The sequence below is a fragment of the Lagopus leucura genome, unplaced genomic scaffold (genome assembly GCF_019238085.1).
Source record: "Lagopus leucura isolate 7727_CA_CO unplaced genomic scaffold, USGS_WTPT01 Super-Scaffold_73, whole genome shotgun sequence".
Classification (NCBI taxonomy): domain Eukaryota; kingdom Metazoa; phylum Chordata; class Aves; order Galliformes; family Phasianidae; genus Lagopus; species Lagopus leucura.
The window spans coordinates 65,933,332-65,951,525 of NW_024962252.1; the positions used below are offsets into that span (position 1 = coordinate 65,933,332).

General features: G+C 38.8%; 1 protein-coding gene across 1 annotated transcript in view; it reads right to left on the reverse strand.

The window, feature by feature from the left end:
• NID1 (nidogen 1) overlaps positions 1-18,194 on the reverse strand; it is a 37,027-nt gene that overhangs the window by 7,544 nt on the left and 11,289 nt on the right. The window contains exons 8-15 of the mRNA XM_042883756.1: positions 16,732-16,977; positions 15,643-15,786; positions 14,034-14,162; positions 12,188-12,331; positions 11,320-11,442; positions 5,041-5,265; positions 4,235-4,407; positions 2,405-2,531 (exon numbers count right to left, since the gene is read on the reverse strand). Of these exons, the coding sequence (XP_042739690.1) occupies positions 2,405-2,531; positions 4,235-4,407; positions 5,041-5,265; positions 11,320-11,442; positions 12,188-12,331; positions 14,034-14,162; positions 15,643-15,786; positions 16,732-16,977 (1,311 nt within the window). The remainder of the gene's footprint in view (positions 1-2,404; positions 2,532-4,234; positions 4,408-5,040; positions 5,266-11,319; positions 11,443-12,187; positions 12,332-14,033; positions 14,163-15,642; positions 15,787-16,731; positions 16,978-18,194) is intronic.

The following is an 18,194-nucleotide window of genomic DNA, read 5'->3' on the forward strand; positions in this document are numbered from 1 at the left end:
CTGCTTTAGCATTAGTAATTTCTAACTGACATGAAAGATGCAAAATAAATATAAAGTTCTTCAAGGTTTAATTCAGCCACTGTGGAAAAGCTGCTTCTACACTTTTCAACATTTGCACATTCACTGAAAAGGAGTGTGAAGGCTGTGTGGGATGCTGTGAGGCCAAAGCCATTACAAATCACTTCTAGCCTGATTTCAGTTTCAAAAGAAGTAGAATTGCATGTGGTCACTCCCAAAACAGGCAGTGACCCTCCATACCAGCCAGCTGTCAAGAAATTTTTCAAATATGGATCTACACATCACTTAAATGTCCTGCAACAAAAGAACGTGGCAAATTTTCTATTAATTTTCAAGTGTATTTACTGACAGCCATTAAACTGTGTGCAACACAAATGGTCCCTGTGAAGAAAAGGCATTAGTGACGCAGACGTGCCCCTGCTGCATTGCCATCAAGGCTGGTACAGTCACAGGCTCTGCTCCTTGGAAACAGACAGGCTTGTATAGACACACAACTAATATAATTTAAGCAATTACAACAAAGATGGAAGCTCTCCTTCCTGACCTGCCCCCACAGCTGCAGAGCTCAGAAAGCATCCACAGGCAATACAGCTGCAGGAATAGCTGGGAACTGGATGGGGCTCCACAATAAAACATGTTTCTGCAGAGCAATTCAACTTGGATTGCAAGAGCTTTAACAACAACAACCAAAAAAAGTGCATTCCACAAAAATACGTGTGAACTGAAGAAAGCAGCTGCAGCTCTCCAGAGGAAAAAGGCGAAGATCAAAACAAAATAATAAATTCTCATGAGCTTTCTAAGAGCAAGGCTTTTTCCTATTTACTGAAATTTTAAAGGTTCAGTTTTGAGTACCACAGAGATATTCAAACACTGAATACCCAACCATAAATTGTTCTGACTCTTTATCAAAGATTCAGTTAACATTTCCACACAGGAAGTAAAGAGAAACATTGCTCAAGATCTCTTCAGGAATACCAAATACATCCTAAGTGAACAACAAGACAATAGAAATTAGGAGATACTTTTACATATAAAGCGTTTTTTGTAGCAGATAAAAACACAAAGTTCCTATGCAGCAGTGGCATGTTTTAAGTACTTTGAGTTACATAAAATAATCTTATTTAGTTGAAAGCCTTCACAAATATTCATAAAATACTTTATATACTGCAAGGCTTTCAAGGCACTCACACACAGTCTCATTAGATAGAACAATTCATACATATACAAGATCTTCAGCAATAGCAATTCCCTTCACTCTTTAAAGTGCACAACCTGGCAAAATCCTTGAAGAGTAGATCCTCAGATGGTAGAGACTGGAAATTCTTTCCCCATTGACATTGTAGTTATACATGCACATGCTTACATTATCGCTTAAAGTCTCTCTTAAATTAAAAATGTTAGGATTAAAAGGAAGTTCTACAAATTCCTCAGCCAACAAGTTGTACAGAAATAGTTACTGTTGTGGTTAGGAATGGCTTTAAGTTTTCCCTTAATCCTTCCCAGGACAAAAGCACAATCCAAGCTGCTCCCATCTCTCCATTGCCCCGAGAGTCTAAATGGAGCACCAACAAGCTGGCTATTCTGAAGCACATACTTCAGGTAGAGATATGCAACTCATCCAAACAAAACCAAGGCAAATTTATTATAGAGTTTTAGAACTAGTTGTTTATTTTGCTAACTTAATTTCCTACATTTCAATGCCAATACCTGGAAAGTATCAAAAGCAAGAAACTCTAATATCTTGACAAGTATTCTAGGATCTCAAGGACATGAATGAGTATGTAAAAAGTGCCTCCCTCTAGCTACTTTTGCTGTTTGTTTTTTTTTTCCCCTCATGCTCCACATTCACTTGGTTCCCTAAACCTGTCCTTCTTCTTAACCTTTTAAGAAATTTTAAATGCTCTAGGCTTTTGATACCTCAATTCCATCATGAACACCCCTCATTTGCTGCTACCCTTGTTCTTATCATTTATTCAGCCAATAACAAAGTATTAGTTCAGCAGAGGACCATTTTAAATCTATTCAGAGGTTCTTTGCAAAGAACTTCACAAAAGCTTTTCAAAAATCCAGCCACACAATTCTTACTGCATCACCTTTGTCTGCACATCCACTGACTGACGAAAAGCTTCCATGATTTTCCTACATCAAAGAATCATCAAAACTGTAACACAAACTGTAATGTAGCATAAGCATTGCAGTGAAGTGCTACTACACAGGAAATAAATCCTTCTTCATTTTAGGTTACCAAAGCTTTTGCGGTATCATTTATGCAAATAATAGCCACTTGTAATGCTAAAGCTCAAGTAACACCTGAGAATTATTATTAAATTCATGTCGTTAATGCCATTAATAGGAAGCAGGAAGAGGAAGAACTTGATACTGTCACCTGTTCTGATGATGGTCGTTGGCTCCCCACCATGCAGGCTAGCTCTGCTGATTGATGGACCACTGATGTCTGTCCAGTAAACCATCTTGTCCACGCAGTCATAAGCAACTCCAATAATAACTTTGTCCTGTTGATCAGCAAGCAAATAAGATCAAGCAGAGAAAAGGACAGTGTGGGCAGTCACTGTAGAGTAGCTTAGAACAGTACTTTCAATTGTAAGTTCCTTTTAACAAACAGACACTATTCACAGAGCTTACTCCAAAAAATGTACTTATGCTCATTTAAAGAAAGTTCTTGCTAACATCTTACTGTATAATTCCTCATCTGCTTTCTCTCCTTTATTCTTCCTGCATATTCATCACTTCACCCACAATGGCTGCATTTCAGAAGTTACTTAAAATGTATCAATTATTAGCAAAGTAAGTTCATTAAATAACAGTTTTGGGAATACTCCACAAATAAATCTTTCTGGTGGAATGAATATTCTCATAGGGGAGGAAGTGATTTTTTGGGCAAAAGAAGATAGGTCTGAAGATTCGAGTGTAGAGTGTAAGCTCCTTCCAATGCTAATTTATCATGGATTACTGAGTCTACCTCCTTTGCTGCTTGTGCTACTTAAGATTCTCATTCATTCAACAGAAAATGAAAGATGAGCAGCTTCTTAGAGAACTGGTCCAAAAACATGCACCAGAACAGAGATGACTTATTACTGAGCCTACAATAATGCTATAGAGTACTGAACAATCTAAATGTCTTCATGCTGTCACTTCCCAAATACACAACACTAAGACAACATAAAAAAAAAAGAAACGCTAATAGCAGAGACTGAGAGTTTAATTAAAGTATTAATGAAGAGTTGCATGTTATCTTTTGAAAGCTCTTTCCTGAAGATAGTCCTAAGCTAGACCAAGTAAGTAATAAGACTAGCTGACAGAGAGTCAGCACTGTGTGCCTATATCATCATAATTCCAGTTCTACTAATGAAAGTACTTTCTTTAAAGCACTACTGCAGCAGAACACTGGACAAGAGAAAAAAGCTGAGTTTCGCCCTTACATACAGTATCACAATACAGTTTGCAGTACTATTTACTGAACTGAATTTGTATAATTTAGTCTGTATTTCATCTATTAGGCCACCATGATATCTGCTTTTGCTAACTATTATAAATACTCTCACTCTGGAATGAAAATACAAATCCCATGTTTCAGGCAACATGAACGTGACAAAACTGGAAGCGGGGAAAGCTTGTGTGTTTCACAGGTAATGGAGAACATCAGGGATTCATTTGCAAGGAAAAAAGATTCTCAAGACAGTAGTAAGAAGTGTGGGAAAAATATCTACCACCCACTGGGCCTGCACATGAAAAAGGAAACAAGAAAAAGATTTTCTGTATATCTGCAGCCAAGAAATGCTGAGAAATGACTGAAGACTAGGAATAGATTAAGATGTAGGACAAAAATTTGAGAGGAATAAAAAAGAGCTTTAGGTCTTGCAGGTCTTGTAGATTTTTACAGCAATGGAAACGTGAGGCTAGGAGTATTTATAAAGTCAACTGTTGGAGGCATATGAGATCACGAATATTAATTTTTTTGGCCTATGATCTATTCTTTAAAAGCAAATGACTTTTTTCTATAGCTGAGTTATTTATTTTTTTTTTAAATAGTCAGATCAAAAATTCAGTGTCAAAGTGCTGAGATACCAAAATCTTAACAAAAAATAAAAATTGAGTTTGAAACTTAAATTATCAAACGACAAAGATGACAAACAATCACTTTCATCTGCATTGCAGCTCCTCCAAGACACACTGGTTTTTACAGTAGGTTACTTACCGGGATATGCAAGAGCGCTTTTGCACCATTTTTCTTCATGTTGTTTCCCTCCAATGGAACATGTTCAATTTTCCCACTTTGGGCAAAAAGCAAATGTGTTCCTGGAGGCAGTGGTATTGTGTCGGGTCGAACAGAGGGCCCAATACCAACAGGAGGAGCAGCTGTGCTCAGACCTTGTCCAAAGAAAAAGAAACAGATGGCAACAAAATTAGCTCGTGCAGTGTAACAAGGCGCCTTCTTACATACAAAGACAATTACAGACAGGCTTCTGTAGGGAATGGCCTGATAAGTAGACACTAACAACTCTAATCAGATGCAGAAAGATTTTTTTTTTTTTTTTTTTTTTGCCTTTGCTGACAGAAGAAAGCCATTGACATAATGGATCTTTTCATGTTCAGCTCTGTAATTGCTCCTTCCTTTAAATGTTCAAAAAAGCCTATCTTATTTTGCAGTTGAAGTGATGAAGAGGTTGGAAGGAATATCCTTCATTTCCTGAGGCAGCAGCCATTTATCATACATTCAGAGGTTCCCAGAGGGCAGAAACTTATAGGGGCCTCTCACAGTTTCAAAGTAGGAAAGAAGTCAGAAAACCATCTCATCAGAGTTGTCCAGATGCCCTGGCTGAAGAAAAAGCATAAATGGAGCCCTTCATAAATGAAGGGCTGCAGCATGAGGCAAACTGTCACTGATTCAAGAGAAGCCTGCATTGCTTTAATTCAGTGCTACATCTCAGGGGCCCCATGTTTGGGAAACAGTGCACACTGGAGAACAGACACCCGAAAGAAACAAGCTCTTCAGCCACTTACATGGTGGTCGAACTCCTGGTCCACTTCTGGTGCCATCAATCTCATTTCCATCTCTATCCACACACCAACAATATCCAGTGCTGCCATGGCACTGAGTGGGTACATAATTCCCATGTTCATCGCACTGGGGAATGAACTGACCAACTCTTATTTCTCTTTGGAAGAAAGTGCCTCCACTTCCAAGAGCTACTTCTTTCTCGCGCTGGCATTTGGTCTTTACCACTCCTATGAAAAAAAACAGACCAGTGAATGTTTGTGCTTCAATTAATAACTATGCTCCATTAGCAGTTACTGTGCACTCATAAAACATGTATTATCGCTATTGGAGGAACATGATACAAATGTAGAAGGTATACACCATCAGTGCACCTTCAGAAACAGTCTGCCCTATGTAGATTTAACACATTTGCCATGACTCTACATAATTTTCAATATTTTTCACTGTTCAATTTAAAACAAAACAAGAAGCTCCCTTGCAGCTTCCTACATTGAAAGGTCATAAAAGAGAAGCTGGAAAACATTATTTCTCCTAGAAGTACATTAGCAAGAACATTCTGTCCAGCTTTTGACCCCCAATGTCTACTTGTTTGGCAAATACCCATGGACTTCAATATGTGACTAATTAGCCAGGCTATACAGTGGACAAAATTTTTTTGTAATGCTAAAAGTCAAGTTTCCCTTCAGAGGGACAAGAGAAAAAAAATCATAACACAAAGCAGATGCTGAGCTCTCTATAGAGCCTAGGAAATGAGACAACTTACTGCTCTGATGCATATTAGATTTTTAAAGTTGAGGCATCAAATGTGAGAGCTCGCTTGATGCTTTTGGACCCAAGAAAGGAACAGCAAGAACAGATTGCTCAGTTCCTGGTAAGGCACATAAGCAAGGCTGTACTGAAACCTGGAATACTACTATACATAGAGAGAAACATGTAATACGCATTGGCTATACGTGTTAATACAGAGATTACAGAAGAAAAATGGTTTTCCATATTATCAAGAGATTCAGGGATCAGTTTCTTCTGGTTTCAATTTTACAAAGCAGTCTGTACAGAAGAATAAATCTTCCTTTGCTGTTACGTGTCATGTAATAGGGAATGTCACCTAGACAAATATATCCTTTCAGATATCAAACAGCTCAGTGAAATCAACAGAATACAATAAACTTTTTCCCTCTCCACACAAGTAAATCTGTGCCATTTTGTCCTTACACTTGAGACCTGAGGGGCTCTGCGCAATGGGAGAGAAAGATGTCTAATTATGAGGGGAATAGCCTCTTCCTGATTTCTATAGACAGCTAGAAATACTTAACAAAAACTGTCTAACAATGAGATCAAGCATTACACTTACATTTACTTCCTCACTTTGACATTGTCTAGTGGGCAGTTAGCTATGTCTGTATGGCTCAGAATAGACTCAGTCCAGCAGAGTAAGAACCTAATCCCACGTGCCTATAGACTACTGTGGTGTAATAGCAAGACATGTACCAATAAAATTAAAAAAAAAGTGTTACGCAAGCAAAAACTTTGGAAAAGTTCTGTGCACCTGGACACAATTAGAGAAATACAAATGTCTGGAGAACAGCTCAGTCCAAACAAATAAAATACTTGGCCTCAGCTTTAGTGTGGGTGGCGAGGAGTCTTGAGTCAAGTTACAAAATCAAACCCTGAAGGAAAGTCTACATTATCTCAAATTTTGTTTATAGCACTCAACTCACTACAGGTAAAAAAAAAAAAAAGGTAAAAATGAGAAATATTTGAGTCAGTGGAAAAAAGTAATTAAGTAGTAGTATTTCTAGCAAGCTACCACATTACCCTAGTTTGGTTTTAAATTTGATTTCTTTATTAGGGCTCTGAAGGCAGATACATAGCCACAGATCATGTCACTTGGAAGAGAAATAGGACACAAAAGATGAGAAGGATAAGACCTCATTACTGGGTAAATAGAGCTCATTAAAATCAACACGCTGATTCACGCAAATAAACGGTTGCACTTGGAATACACCATGTACACCAGTCTCTAAAGAGAGAAGAGAGGAGCTCCTGCAGCAGAACAGAAATGCAGAGTGCCCAGGATGTGACGTTCAGTAGGCCACAGCACACACTAGTCTAGTTCCATGGAATGGCGCCCCCTGAGCTCAAGCTTATTAACGGTTGGATATATCCATTTTAGAAGTACTCAAGCTTCAGCAATAAGATGATGTTCCAAGAGCAGCTATTGTTCTATTAACTCTCAAAGAAGAGAGGAGTAGCCGTGAATGATCTTCTTCAGAAAAAGAAATTTGTATTTAACGTTTTCAACATATATTTTCTGGTTGTTTTAGAAACCAGCACTAGCAGTGCAGAATTTAAAATTCTGGAAAACAGCACAAAACTTGAAAAAACAAACTGTAAATAGCCTGGATACTGAAAGTGGCCCAGACAAAAAAGAGACATATACACATTCCCCACATAAGCAAAGAAATAAACAGAATTGGGGTAAAAAGCAAATCAACAAACAAACCCATATGCAAACATTCAAAATCACTTTTGGTCATAAAGCATCTGGTCATTGTAGCAGTACTGCAGAAGATCATTTATGGACTTAAAAAAAAAAAAAAAAAAAAAAAAGGAGGCTGGGAAAGCAGGATGAGGAACAGGGATTTGTGGGACTTCTCGTCCGCCTTTCAAGAGGTATTACAGACTAATGCTCTACATCAAATTTAATCAGTTTGTGACAGCGTTTAGAATTTTTCAAAGATCTGATGTAACTGCTCAAAGAGGTTTTAATTCACAAGCTGAAGACAGAGAAGTGATAATAAAGCTCTGTCCAGTACAAGAGTACCCGAAAGAGTACTTTTTGAATTTCCAGTGTAACTCACTTTATTCCCCAAATATCACAGTTATACCAGCACTTTTAACTGCCCTTCTCAGACACTGCCAAAAAAGGAAGAGAACAAAACAAAACAACACTCTGCCCTTTGTCCATTCATTTTGCCTTGCAGTCTGTCACTTGCAGCATTGCCCCGTGCGTTTTTCACGTGAAACAAACTGTGTACAGAGCACCAGCAAATGGCTCTAACGGTCAGACCCCCAGTCCAAGAACCCAGATTTGTTTCTGTTTAGTAAACAGTGTCTGGGGTCTGCAGGGGTAGAAACACTCAGACATCTGTTTTTTTGAAATGGAAAAATGAAGCGTGAGGAAATAATGAAGTACAGACATTCTTAATAGCTGTGAGCAGTGAGACATTCCAGCATCATTAACTCTTTCATTAACCTATGGGTTTGCTCCTACAACATTCACTTACATACAACTCAAATCCATTTTACTTGTTAGTCTCCTTGCTTTGAGCGCAGCCATTCAGCAGTGGTAAAGTTCAATAGTATGTTCCATATATTAATAAAGGCACCAAACAAGCAAGCGATTGAACATATTGTTTGGAAAAGGACAGCAAAAAGAACAGAGTAATTCAGATGAATGAAACTTTCCATGCTATTAACAACCAGGAAAGACTTCAGTGATTTGACTAAGACTAATTAGATCAAAACTTTATCAGGTAAAAGGGGAAGAAAGGCTCTCTAATGACATCTGAATACAATGGATTCTCACCTGGAACCTCCACCCTGAAGTAAGTTGGTTTACAAATTGGGTGCTAAAGTAAACTAAGCTGCTTTTTGCAGAGCTTCAGAAACTTGTCTGATTGCAGCTACTGGCAATGATTAACACTTGGATATATCCATTTTAGAAGTACTCAAGCTTTAGCAATAAGATGATGTTCCAAGAGCAGCTATTGTTCTATTAACTCTCAAAGAAGAGAGGAGTAGCCGTGCTTGTTGTAAACACTGCCATTGCCACAGACCAGCCGGGCAATGCAGATACTCCTACTTTAGGCAGGATTCAGCCAACAGCAGGACTTCTCATCTATAAAACTTTTATTTCCCTGCTCAGAGAATTTCATGAGCACAAACAATGCGAGTGTTTCCAAAGCATGTCTTCTGGTACAAAACTGAATTAAAAAACAAACAAACAAAGAAGATGTGAGACATGTGAGAAAATCTGGCAGACCCCCACCTACTAAAACATTAGACATAAGAAAATTATCCATTCAGGTAACTGAATGCAAGGGGATTTGATGATTCAGTTATTCTGCCAGCATACTAAGAAACAAAGACATACCAAGCCTGTTACACAAAAAATTTACTTAGCCTTAGCCTGCAAACAGACAAGCATTCTGAGCTTCAAGCAGCTATAAGGGCCAAAGAGGAGCCAGAGGCAGCAGCACTGCTGCAGAAGAGGCATTCCACATGGTGCTGAGGCCCAACAGTGAGGCGTCCAGTAGCCAAGCTGAAAAGATAGTCATCCCCATTCAAGCTACATTTATATTGAGTATGAAAACAAAATCAAGAAGCATCTAGGATAAGTAGAAAAATAATATAAAGCTTCAACAAAATAGCACGGTACACTTAGCAGTTGAGTAGATAAGCTGACGTGAAAAGGTGGTGTTCTGAACAACAGCAACAAATATGCTATCACATGAACTCAGAAGAAATGAAATACGCCGTGGTAATAGAGCTGATTGAATTGAATTGATTGAATTCAATTATCAATCTGCCAAACTATCTGCTTCAGCTACAAAGGGGAATGTGCCAGACATGAAAGCAGTATTTCTCATTCTGCAATCCTTCTTTAAGAACCAGAAGTCCTAAGGATTGATTTTGCTTCAAGCTTCTCACATCAAGGTTCTCCTTTATGAGTAATAATCCTGTTTTTATCAACAGGGTCATTACATGAATGTTTCAACCTTGGTCAGAAACACCAGGTAGTTCTTCATTCATCTGGCATTAAACTGAAAACATTCATGAACATTGGTGCATTAAAAATAAGTTGAAAGCAAAGTTGAAAGACTGACATAAAAATGGAAAAAGCTAAAGCTTCAGAATTAAATACCACCACACCTCCCACAATTTACCTACAATGGAAACACTCAATGATTTGACATAATATATGCTGTTGAGCACCTGATGAAGTCATGCAAACATGATTTAAAACCAGAAATCACCCTGTGATTTGTTTTTCCTGTAAGTCATCCATCAACTCTTCGTTTTGAGGCATTAGTACCCTACTATACAAGAATGACAGAACTTCAGAATTAGGGAAGACAGCGGCAAAAGAGAAATAAGTTCAGCAACACATCAGGTAGAGATTCAGGTAATTCAAACAAGCACTTTTAAGCCAGCAGATCATTTGATACAAAGAAAAGTCTCAGTTTTGAAATATCAAGTATTTTGGACATCATTAAAACAGTGCAGAAGCTGATTTATAAAGACAGCCTCCCTCCTCAGTCCTACTGCTTTTTGCTTCTTTTTCCCTTGGCCCTGTGACCTTTTTACTGTTGGCTGTACATTTTGAGTTTCAATCTGTGGAGAGGTGCAGTGTCTTTAGCCTAAGAGCAAGAATCTCAGAAGCTGAAATAGGTTCAAATGTACCAAGAAGGTAAGCTTTATTTGTTTCCTGGATTAAAGCATTCAACTGTCACCTAGGTTTTTCATGCTTTTGAACAGGAATAACTGTAACAATGCTACTTTGAGCTTTAGTATTCCTCACTACTTCAAGGCCCAAACTAGACTGCAAAAGCATAAGTGTGGAAAGAGCTTTATGCTAACTAGGGAATAAACTGAGTAAATACAGAAAAATCTAGGAGTTAATTAGAACCAGCAGTCAGTCGTTCTGGACTCTGGCTGACTACACTTGAAATGCAGACATCCAGTTTCATCCTTCTCTTTTTCTGGTGTTCAAGGCCAGACTGGATGGGGCCCTGGGCAGCCTGGTCTAGTATTAAACGGGGAGGTTGGTGCTCCTGCCTGTGGCAAGGGGGTTGGAGATTCATGATCCTTGAGGTCCTTTCCAACCCGAGCCATTCTGTGTGATTTTCTCCTGTACTTGTTGCATTTCATTTACATCGCCAACAGTTCCATGTGTTTTAAGATATGTGACTATTGTTTATGGAAAACAAAATTAGTTTGTGGTCAAATCATTACATAAGGCAAATTCAAAAGGTAGCATCAGCATAGAGCTGAGAACTGCCTGGGGGGAGACAAAACATAAAACAATAACTGAGCAGGAAAAGCAATAACAGTCAATAGACAGACACTGGCACAAGCTTGGTGTTCAGACCTCAAGGGACACGAGATAGAACAAAGCCCCCAGTGAGACAAAATACAATTTTTTTCCAGAGAACCATATATTCTCCAATTCCTAAATTGCATTTATGCTCTAATTTTCAAGAACTATAAAATTTTACCTCCTAACACACACTGGAAACCATCCCCACGATAACCTGCCTTACACTGGCAGCTAAAGGATCCGGGTGTGTTGTAGCAGAAAGCATCTGGATGACAGCGGCCCTGCTGACATTCGTCTATATCTGTAAAGTAAAAGATCAGTCTTCAATAAATATTCCTCATGACGGAGAATAACTAACAAACCAGAGGGGGAATTTGAGTGCAAACCTGGCTTATTACTATCAGGCTCCTATTTTAGGCCATATGACTAGAATTAAAGACTTTTGGAAGAATACAGAAATGAAAAGAAAAAGCATGCATATAATTTAGATTCTGGCAGTTGGCATATCCTTCTACCCTGCTGTTCTCACGGGTACTGGCACTGTAAATTCACACAGGATTTTAGAAATGTATGCCCATAAGAAAGGAGAAAGAGGAAAGGAAAAATACATAAATGCAAGAAGAAAGGCTGAATTTGGCCAGCAAGATTTTTGATGTGTTTAGGTAAAGCTTCTCTCCCACTGCACTCCAACTGACATGAAACACAGTATAACATTTTTACAGATTCTGAATTCTGAGCACTGTGTGTCACCACCTTAGCCACATAAACCAGTACAGAGCAGACAGTTCCAGCATGTGTGGATCTGATCCCCTAAATGCAGCTACTTCCATTTGTGCAGCTACCTCATCTTGGACCTGCTGGAGAACAAATATTGAGGAACGAACTAAAAACGGGAGAGTAAAGAACAAGAGCTTACGATGTTTGCCTGCAGGACGTAAGGTACAAATCTTCCTATTTTAAATCAGAAGCAACTACAGGAAATTGCAATGAGCAGCCAAGTTGTGCAATGAAGAGTATGAAAAGACACAGCAAATGGCACTACTCACCCTCACAGGCACGTCCATCTCCAGAGAAGCCAGGGAGGCACGTGCAGATGTAGGCAGACCCACCAGTGTACACGCACTGAGCACGCTGAGGGATGTCGCAGCCATGTGTGCCCGTCTGACAGTGGTTTACGGCGTATTCAACAGCTGCAGGTTAGACACACGAGAGAAGAGAGAAAGTCTGAATTTTCCTCTGCAACGTTTGAAGCTTGTAATACATTTGTAGAGAGCACAGCTGTGAAGGCTCAGAGAAGAAAAAAGAAACACAGAAACTGTTTTGCTTGGAGGGGTTGCAGTTTTTGTTTTGCTGTATTTTAAAGCTCTTCCATTATGCCAGTGTTAAAACTTACTGATGTTCTACAAGGTATGGACTGCCTGCAACACCTCAGAAGTGTCTGTTAGCATTAAATAGAACAAAAAGGCTACAGCACCCATAGATCCTAACATCTATGCGAGTTTTGTTTATAAAAAGGAGTCCTCAACGAAGAAATGTAAGGCATCTCTCCTAGAGGCACCTCACACATTGGCTGAGCAGCCAGTTCATTGCACTGGGAATTAAAATATCCTGCTACACTAACCTAGCTTTGACCCAAGACTGTCATCGCTTGGCAAGAGATGGGAGATGTGACTCACTTAATCGGAGGTAAACACATTTGTCAGCTCTTGGAGAAATTTTGACCAACTGCAGCAGCTGGGGCCAGGCCTGCAGCTTTTCATGATTTCTCATTGGTGACAGTGCTGATATGCTGCAAGCACTGCTCTACACACAACAGTACTTTAGGTAGTCGCTGGAGCTTTGCCTATGCTTACCTGTTATGTCAGAGAACAGGAAAAGAAACCACTATATTTGAAAAAGAAAGAGGCAAAATAACACAAAAAGGTTAGGGCAAGAAAAATGTGGTTTTGCAGTGAGCACGTCTAGGAACAGATTTACAGCTGCTGTAAGAGTCCACTGGGGCTTTCTTTATGCAATTCCTTCCTAGGAGTTGACAGGGGACCAGGACCAGAGTCCACAATGCTCCTTTCATCACAGTACACAGATGGAAACTACCACAGTATCAGCAGGGGAAAAAAAGACAAAAATCTGCCATCATAGTCAGATCTGGAAACAGATATTTTGTTCATATCTCTGGAGGAGACAATGTCATTGTAAGAATCATTTTTATCTGTTCTGCTTCACAGAGCAAGATTTAGATTACAAAATAATCTGTTCAGAATAGCATTAGCCTTAGAGCTGGAATTCCTAGGGAGCTCCCAAGTTCTGTTATCCCTCAGTCTACAAATAGAAGAACCAGATTCATTTACAATTCTCTTATTAACACAGCGAGTCACAGAGCTGGTATGAAAAAGCTGCGGTTCCACATCAAACCACATAAGCAGAAAGAAGGGTGCTGTTGCCCTGTCTCAGGTTCAAGTCATTCAGGGGCTGTAAACCAACAGATAGAGAAATAAGAATGCTAAGTTTCTTCAGGATTGAAGAAAGAGATCACACCAAAGTCTTTCAAGCTGGGCAAGTAGTATCTTGGCACTCTTCTTTCACGATTTTGTATTTTATTTCTATGCAAAATCTGCTATTAAGTCACGGTATAGAAAAGACAGAAGCATTCAATAAATGTTTCCATTTTGTACTCAAAAACATTCTGAATGGGGAAGTTTTTATCAGATAGAAAACAAAGTTCTTCAGGGACCCTCTTCAGTGCCTAACAGTTGGTAATCACTAACTGCAGCACAAACTCCTACATTCAACCGGTGTTAGAAGCCAGCATGACCCCAGAAGCCATCATCTGTTTCTGTAAGACAAGCTACAACCCAAAAGCCAGCGGGCAGTGCTTTTAAGTGTGAAACTCACCAACACAAGTCCGCCCATCTGCTGCAAACTGGTATCCATCAACACACTCACATCGGTACGTTCCCGGCTGGTTATTGCAGACTGCATTGCTGCCACATGCACCTGGCTGCTCCGAACACTCATCAATATCTAGAATATTATACAAGGATTTCTGTCACTATAAAAACACCTTTAAAACCAATGCCAGAAAAACAGAAACTGCGTGTTAAATGATAGCAGGCTTGTGTATCTAATCCACATCTTGGATAGTCTACACCCCTTAAAAGTAATTAGCAACCGGAAAATAAGTTTTCAGTTAACTGTGACCTCAGCTAATCTGCACAAAAACAAACAAACAAACAAAGAAAAACCACAGGAGAGGTTTTATAGAGGAGTTGGCCAGGAAACCAGGGACGGAGGAGAAGCCTTTGGGAAAGAAGATGCAGGATAACTAGGAACTTTAGGAAAGAATTCTCCTTCAGTTATCCATACATCAAAGCCTAACAAATTGAGGTTGCTCTTTAGCACAGTAAATGACAAATACACAGAATTTATGTGTATTATTATGTTAAAATCTGGAGTAAAGTAACATAGGGGATATAACCGTTAAATTTGGTTCTAAAACGCATTTTAGATCATATATACAGTAATTATTTTATCTGCAAAATCTTTTAATTAATTCCAAATCTAATTGTCTACTAACAGCTGTACGTACACATGTAAGAGGTACAGATCCCAAGCTCAGAAGCTAAGATGATCTAAGATTTTATTAAACTGTGCAACAAAACAGACACCATCTGTAGTTTAGTTAAACTGCAGAGGTTCTGCTTCACTACTTTTTACTGCAAGCTGTGTACCTCACACCCCAAAAATGAAATTTTGGAGGTCTCCAGCAAGAAGGCTCCTGTGAAGTTTATGCTACGACCTGGAGCATGCAGAAGAGACTAAAATATGAAAAGAAGGGAACTTCATACTGTAAAGGTGATGATGATAATGATTTATCATAGGTTTTATTTTAGGTTCAGATTTCTACACTTAGCAACACATTTCCTTGCCAGGAAGATAACCAAATAAAGACATGGAACTTTCACTATTTGGGCAGCTCTTACAAAACGTCTCAAAACCCCGCCAAGTTACTACAAAGAGAAGATCTTAGACAACAGAAACGCTTTACAATGCTGGGAAACAAACTTGCCTGAAGAACAACATAAGTATTTGGACCTTTGGTCCTATAGACTTGAACAAAAGGGATTTTCAAAGCATATCCTAAAAAAGATTATTTCATTGGGTTCTGATACCCATGCCCTGCAAGCATTCCACATTGCCTTTAAGAACTTTTAACTTAGTTGACTCATATTTACCGGAATTTGCAGAATGTTGCACTTCTTACAGCTAAGTCTCCACAAGTCTTATGAGAAGAGGAACTACATAGGAAAGATGCTTTGTAAGCTAGCAAAACATATCCAGGTTTGACTCTTCAAGACAATCAAACTTACTGACTGTGATTAATCACACATTTAGCTACTCCAACATCCCTTTAACCTACGATTCCTCAATCTTCTTCAAAATGAGAGTCAATACATTCCGAGCAAAACAAATTATACATTTTCTAAAGAAAATCTTCTGATACCATAACAAACGTTTCCATCTCCACGGAACCCAATCGAACATTCACAGGAGAAACGATTCCCAGTTCCTGCACGACATACTGCATTGGTGTCACAGTTATGGGTACCAGTGTAGCAAGGATTCCGGCTAATATCAGCAGAACCATCTGAAAAGAAAGACCATATTTAGCCATGACAAACCTATCAAGTAATCAGACTCAGATAAGGTCCAGGAGGACACTGCTTATAGCATGAATGAAACAAGCAAAAAGCTTTTTTTTATTATTATTATTATTTTATTTTGCATCAGGACGAAGGGGATTGATGCAAAACATCAATCCCAGATGACAATGTCATTGGTATTTTTTGTAACTTTGGCAAAGGACCATAAAAATTTAAAAGAAGAGTCACACAAAACTCACTAAAAAAAAGGAAACCTAACCAAGATAAAGCATCTTCCTGAAATTAACCTAGACTCAAAATGTGATTCTTAACAGCTTGCTTTGCTATTTTTAATTGATTGAACTTTATTTTTTGAACAAACAGAAGTGAGTATCGTCCCTTCTGTACTTACCTGTTAAGGATTTTCCTATTGCTCCTTTGTTTTTATTCTGATTTCAGTAGACACAGAAAAAGTCTGGAATGTTCTCCTAGAAAATACATTTCAGAGGCTTCCCACCTTACAAGTATTGTTCCATGAATCAAGATAAACTACAGAAACTAGCTTTTTCAAAGATAGACCTTTTTCCCCTCTTTTGCTCTTTGCTCTGACAACACACAAAACAATTGTTAATAAAGACCTAGGTATCAAGTGAAGAAAACTGGCACAACTTTACACCTCTAAGCAGCAATATATTCAAGCTAGTACGCTGAGAGTACTTCAAGAAGTTAGACACAAACTTCAATGGACTTCAGGAAAAGAAAAATACCCTTCCCCAGGTATAACCACCAACTGCAACAGTCTTGTTTCTCTTCTTAACTGATGAATCCACATCTGCTAATAAACGTAACTAATGAATTTAATTAATACTCAGCTAATGCAAACTAAAAGAATACGGAAACATACTTTTAATAACAGTAGTGACAAAGAAATACTTTGAATTCATACATACCACTGATGGGGCCAATAGAATTGCTCATAGCATAACGCAGAATTTGCTCGTCTCTGTTATACAGAACAAATATACTGTCCACTGAGAGCTGCTGAGTAGCAGGAGCAGCATGGAGAGTGTCATCATGAATGCATTCATCAAAGGAGATGGTTTGTCGCCACTGATAGGCACCAGTGTACGTGGAAGCAACTCCATCCCTTTCAGGCTCTGTCACTGTATACTCTCTGGTGGATGATGAAGTGATCACTGCAACATGGCAACATACTCAGATCAGAACAGAAAGCAAAAATCTCTGTTCACTGCCATACAAATCCATTTTCAGGCAAAGGAACAGGCATTTGGTTGGACTTGTTCTGTGCTCAGCACAGTTGTAAGGGATGGGACACAATTTATTCTGCCATAATTTAAAAATTCAGCTAAAATTTATGGGTTGCCAGGAAATGAAAGGAAAATTTAACTCAGGAAATGTACAAATTCCTTTAGATGAATCTGCCCAAAGAACTCCTCCAAATCTCTGAAGTTGTTTAGCACAAAATAGAATCTTCCTGCTGCTTCTATCATTTCAGAGCTCATAAGGACAGGCAAAGCAGCAACAGGGGCTAAGTACCAGGTACGAAGGTCAGATATCAGCAGATATAATGCAGTGATGGAGCAACTACACCATTTAAGCTACCTGTAACAATCAAAGGGCGCCACTAGAGGAAAATGCTGCCTCTCATATCCAGATGCATTTAGGAGCACTGCTTACTGCTCTTCCTCTCTATTGCTCCTTGATGGCTGGGCTGGCTGACCAGCGGGAACACTACAACATCACTTTGTTTTTGCTGGGTTGAGACATACATTATATTATCCAGGAAGAGGAAAGTAAAGAGAGGAATATTCCACTGTAAATGGCAAAATGAAGAACTACTCTCTCACCGCATCTCTGAGACAAGGAACAGAATTACTGAAGAGATAACAGAGGAAACTGATAATGGAATTAAGAGTCTCTTAATCTTCTAGACAGTTGTTCAAATTCTGCTCAAATAATACTGATAAATGCTTGTTACAGACATAGGGCATGGTCACTGAAGTGCAGCTCACACAACACTAATTGGTTTGCATGGTCTCACTGAACAAGATTAAAGCCCATTTACAGACGTTACTACAAATAGGTACACCCCACTACAGCTCCTGCTGGAGAACTATGGACTCCACAAAAAGCTTTGCAATTTGTTCGACTACCACTGACAGTGTAAAAAATGAGACTAATAAAAGAGAACACGTAGCGTCAGCTCAGACTCACATTTTTTCAATGGAAAGTTTAGAAATATCTGCACACAAAATCCACCTTCTTTTGGAACCCAATTCTAAGAGTCAAAACCACATAAACTGAAAGTCACAAGCGCATCTTTAAGAAGGTAATGATTATCCTTCACTCTAAGAATTGTGCACTTACATCTCAATTACTTCTTATGGAATCT